Below are 5966 nucleotides of genomic sequence, written 5' to 3' on the forward strand. Positions count from 1 at the left end.
GGTCTTCCCTGCCGCCTAAATGCCCGGCCCTTTCAAAATAAAATCTCAGTCTCAATCTCAGAGTTATCTTTTGAACTGATCTCTAAAGTCTGTGTAGTATCCCTTTAAATATGTCATTCGTTTGAGAGATTACACACTCGCTGTTCTGAAAGAACTTTTATTTTTGTACTCTGGCTGACTCATGAATAAAACCTCTTCAGTAAAAAATAATAGCTGATGGAATCGAAGCAGCAGTTTGTGGAAGCGATCCATTCAGACACTAAATATATGTGTGAAGGCAAATATGTTGTACTCCAGTTTTCAGGTACCTCATGAAAGTAGTTAACAAGAAAGCTAATGTGGATAGGCACGTAGCAGACGATGAACACGATCATGTTTGCTGTTACAATGCCAATGATGCTTTTTTTTCCCTTTGGCTTCTTATTAATCTTTGTCCAAATACTGATGATCTGACTGGAACAGAACAACATGATCACCAGTGGAAGGAGGAAGCCTAGACCTTCCAGGATCACAATGAACTTTACCGTAAGAGTTTCATTTTTACATCTTTCATAACATGTCCAGAGTTTTTCAGGGTAGTTCTCCTCTCGAAATATAGTACTCACTGTCACCAGGAGTGCCCAAATGACCAAACAGACCACAAAAGCTGTCTCTTTCTTCCTCCTCCACGATCTGGCCTGCACGGGGAACCTTATCACTATGTAGCGCTGGAAGCTGATGGCGGCCGTGGTGAAGATACTGGCATACATGTTGATGAAATGTATGTGAATGAGGAAAGTGCAGAAGAAATTCTTAGGCAGGCAGTAGAAGGCATCATAGACCCTGAAGGGAAGGAAGAGGACGAGGGCAAAATCGGCTATAGCCAGGTTCAACATGTAGATGTGTGTGTCCGTCCAGGAGTTCCGTTTGGCGATGAAGGCCCACAGAGCAACGGCATTGACAAGGAAACCCAGTACAAATACCACACCATAACCCACACCCTGAAGGGTGCCCACTTTGCAAGCGGTACTAGTGGCATTGATGCACATAGTGGAATTCATCCTTAGGAAGTGTCCCTGTAACACAATTAAATACAGTTAGCAAATGCATCATTCACACATTCACAGCATTAATGCTCATTCAGTGCAGCATGGGTCTGCTCTATTAAAGCATGCTTTCACATTTTATGAGTCTGTCTCAGAAGAACACTTGCTGGCTAATGTGTACATTGAAACACATTATGTTGGCTTGTTGAGATCTCTCTGAAGAGACTTCAAATACACGACCCTCATTCTGTGTTCAGCCAAATCCACTGGGTGACTTTCAAAATCATTTTAGTTCAAATTCTCGGTAATATACACTCACTCTCCTGTTCATTAGGTACAGTAGTGAAAACGAATGCACTCTCATGTAAATGTCCATTTGAGTCCCTTTGTCTTTTCAGTTTGTAGGCTGTGGTTTGTTGTACTATTGAATTGTATTCAGTTGTAGCAACACATTGTGAGCTTCATAGAATAATTGCCTAGATCATTTTTTGGCCACTGTTACAATATCAATAAAAAATACCAACGTGTTTGCCAAAAATAGTTTTTTTTTGTTGTTTTCTATTATTTTGGCAACCTTATTTTAGTCATTGGGCTATATAACAAACACTTTTGTGTTGAATTCAATACGGTTTAGAAGCACCACAATCTACGTCCTCCAAAATGATCACATGCTTGAATTGGAACCTTTCTCATGGTGTTTCAACATAAACTGAGCAATATAACTAACTATAAATGAAACTAAAATTTATTGCAAGCCTGTTTTTTCCGAGGAAGTGGTTTATCACTTGCATGGCAAGTCTCAGTTTTATCTTCAAAGTCTGAGCCACAATAGTTCAGCTGAGATGAAACTGTTCCTAGTCTAACAGCATGTGACAGAAGACTAACTTAGAATAATATGTAAAGTGCCGTGGCCAAATGTATTTATGTAACCTTATCACTGTATGCAGCGTAGCGTCAGAACACTGTCACCGCAGAACTTGAACTTTCAGTGTTTACTACGCATTCAGTTTTCTTCAAAAAAAGGGACACTAATATCTGACGGTCATGTATTATTGCTGACAGCTGAAAAAAAAAAAAACACTTATTAACTTATCATTTTCCAAACGTCCAGCTACATTGTGCAACTAGGAGCCATCAGTTACTAAGGTATCGATTAAAAAACAGTCAAAATTAGAAAATGAAAAAAAGAAACAGGTTTGAGTTCTAGATAAGATACATGTTTATGCAAATAAATTTTCTGAAAGTCAAAGGAACCCATATCAAGTGTTTGTTGCTGTCCAAAGTTAACCAGTAAAAAACAGGACTTACCAAAGGAGTCGTGCTCCAGTTCATAAATCTTTCTAAACTGATTCTACGGGCAGTTGCATCAGCATGTCTTCCAGCACTGAGCATCATTTCCTCTGTCTTTGGAAAATGGTTTGACTAGTTGTAGTATGAGTTGACAACCCAATTATCACAGCAGTAGTGGTTAGTTGGACGGCAGAGTTCAAGTCCTCCTTTCTATTTGTGACATGAAGCTGAGCGACAAATTAAGCTGAACCACACAGATGTAGGAGACGTGCATATAGGCACGTAAAAAATTAAACCGATGCATAAACAAATGCAGGCTGTGGCTTGGTGGTCACAATGAATTTTGATATAAGATATAAGATTCTAGCTTCCAAACTGTTTCAAATTAAATGAGATAGGTTAACAGGATGATTAATTTTCATCAGGGAAAAACAACAAACAAGGTCAGACTATGATGCAGGTCAAAGTAGGAGGCCAAGAGCTGCTCGGTCAGGGCCAGAGTGGAAAAGGAAATTACAAAGTAAAACCCTATCACTGCACAACAGGCGCAGCTTTGAGTCCAGCTTCACTCTCAACCAGCTAGACTGTAAAGAGAAGCGGGTCCGTGTTTAGCTTTGTTGAAAGAGAAGACAACAAATTTCGCTTGGAAAATATGTGTCAGTGTGTCAGTCCTGAAAACAGTTGACTCTCACATCATTTTTCACGTCCATACCCTCTTCACATCCAGGGCCCAGGTTGAGCTCATCAGACTCATCATCCCATCCAGATCCCCACCTCTCTCTTCTTCTCACCACCTTCACCACAGTCATGACCCCTCTAAGCCTCCACCCTTTCCCTCTCAAACATGATGATCTCAATCAGATCAAGACATTTTTTATCTTGTACTCATTATTAAATAAAACCTTTACTTTTCACTTAGAAGGAAGTCTCTCCTGATTCAAATACAGTTAGTGAGCTCCAGTGACAACGACATCAGAATCAGAAGACATTACTATTGCATTCATTCATTCATTCATTCATCTTCTGTAACTGCTTGTCCTGTGAGGGGTCACAGGGGGGCTGGAGCCTATCCCAGCTGTCATCGGGCGAGAGGCAGGGTTCACCCTGGACAGCTCTCCAGTCTATCGCAGGGCTAACACGGAGAGACAGACAACCATCATAACTATTAAAATATAAAAGATAAAAGATAGAATGAATCTCTGGGATTGCTAATCTCAGAGAATCAGTGTCAGCATTGTGACCTTTTATTCAGACCTGGTCCAAAACTGTGCACATAAACCGATCAGCCACAACATTAAAACCACTGACAGGCGAAGTAAATAACGTTGACCTTCTTGTGACAATCCAATGTTCTGCTGGGAAATTTTTGAACCTGGCATTTGTGTGGATGTTATTTAGATATGTACCACCCACCTAGACCAGACCAGACACACCCACCCCATAGCAATGACACTCCTTGATGGCAGCAGCCATCCCCAGCAGGATGCAGCCTGACACAGACACACACACAAAAACGGTTTAGGAACAACTGAAAAAACATGAAAAACAGCAGACAGGTGTTGACCTGGCCTCCAAATTCATGAGATCTCAAACTGATCGAGTATCTGTGGGATGATCCACAGAGGCCCCTCCAAAGGCCTCCATTAACAACATTCTGTCCAGACACCACAGGACTTCACAACTACCAAACCATTTATGTGTTTGAGGCTTCCACATTGTCTGTCTGCTCTTAAAAAACAACAACTGCATGTTTGTACCAATTTAGAACCGATTCCAGTGATGCATGAAACCACTGATCTCACGGCAGTTTCCTGTAAAAAAAATTTTAATTTAAAACTAGAGCTATTTCACAGATTATCTATTATACATACTCATTAATTTATAAGCCATTTAATTTGTATGTGCAGCATTACATTACAGACTTACATTATAAATATAGATTATTACCAATTTACAGTAAGTTCAAACTAATTACTGCCAGTATTACTTACAAATATATATTCCCATAACCAGTACTCTGTATCAGTATTGGTTTTCGCTCCATAAAATACTATTATCTGTATCCAATTCAAACATTGATCCTAGTGTCGCAATTCGTCTGCGTCTAGCTCCCATCACCACCTGTACAGCTGACCCTGACATTTGACCTCCCTGAGGGGTGGAAAGTGAAAGGAGAGAAATCAATGAAGAGTTCAGTAGGGCATCCTATTACAATGGATGACGCATCAGTATGTGCCATATCAATGTTATTGATGACAACTACCAAACATCCTTATTAATTTGACATAAATAGAGCATGCTCATACAAAAGCTCAGTTCTTATTTTCTGTCCACTGTAACACACATTCTTCTGCTGCATTTGACTGTAGGCTTTCATTCATCCTTTCACTTCTCTGTTCGGTCATTACAGCACCGCAAGACATCACATAACAGTGGGCCATAGTGAATTAAAGGCACTACATGATTCCTTCTGTATGCTGTTTAGATAAAAAGAATAATGTTGGTCTCTGATGTGGTGATCTGTGATCTCTCTGTTGCTGCAGGCTCCCTTTTCAACAAGACGTGGAATATGGAAACACCACCTCCCATCTAGGAGACTGCGATGGTAGGTTGCAGCACTATGACATGGTTGTTTATGACTGTGTACAGGGGACTGAAGGCAGGCTCCGCCTAGTGGCTCAATCCTTTATTACACCTTCCTATTTGTCATATATTTTGGGGAGGTGAGGCGTCTATTCTACCAAATGAAAGAATACTCGTCAGGGGCTGAATTGGGTGGGTGTAGAAGTGGGATTCTGGTTTCAGACTCACTAGCTACAGGTCAAAACGCTCCCAGTGTGAGACGTTTTAATTTGGGAGGGTGTGAAAGAGGCAACACGAGACTGCAGAATGGGATTTTCGCCATCCTCCTGCTTATGGGGTTTTGTTTTCTCAAAGCTGAACATCAGAGAGGAATGGAGTAGCTGGTAAGTAAGCTGGAAATAGCTTAGCAAAATGTCACATGATGTCACTTCTGTTTAGAGGCTCAGATGTCTCTGCAGCAGTAAGCAGTACCACAGAGGCCCTCTTTGAACCTGAAATTCACAAAGTCAGTGGAAACCAAAGGAAAAAAAAAAGTTATTTCCTTTCTAGCAGATTCTTTCTGAACTGTTCCTCATGCCGTAACTTAATTTCAGAGTCATAAAATCCCTTTAGTTGGATCTGAATTTCCAAAAGGCAACAGAGGAAGAATACGTACTCACTTATAACTCACTTATTGCAGTATACTTGTGACATGCCTTTGACCTTACATGCTGAATGTTTCATTTTCTCATTTAGATGTTGCCTTGTACTGTTGAAATTTCTTTCGCAGCTCCATGTGTCCTTCCAGATGCTTCTGACGCCGAATGCAGCAGCAAATTTGAGGGGGGGTTTCTAAACTACTTTGACATATCACGGAATATACTGTAAATACGTACGAATGCTCTTCTTCTACGACAGGACTGTGTTTGAAGTGTGAGGCTATTTGTCATTGACAATGCTGTGAATAAGATGTAATGTACAGTATCTACGTGACTTTGGCTGAACGTGGAGTTCGGCTGTTTCCTTCCTGTTATTAGAGTAGAGTCGCAGGCCAGACCTCAGCCAGAGCTGAGCCTTCTCATTTGACCG

At 40.8% G+C, this 5966-nt stretch overlaps 1 protein-coding gene across 1 annotated transcript; it reads right to left on the reverse strand.

Moving 5' to 3' along the window:
- LOC311490106 (G-protein coupled receptor 35-like) lies at positions 1-2020 on the reverse strand. The gene has a single exon (XM_084547463.1). The coding sequence runs from the start codon at positions 1038-1040 to the stop codon at positions 180-182; it is 861 nt and encodes a 286-aa protein (XP_084403589.1). The 5' UTR covers positions 1041-2020; the 3' UTR covers positions 1-179.
- Positions 2021-5966: the final 3946 nt, after the last annotated feature.

Source organism: Chelon labrosus, assembly GCF_963514085.1.
Source record: "Chelon labrosus genome assembly, chromosome: 6".
Classification (NCBI taxonomy): Eukaryota; Metazoa; Chordata; class Actinopteri; order Mugiliformes; family Mugilidae; genus Chelon; species Chelon labrosus.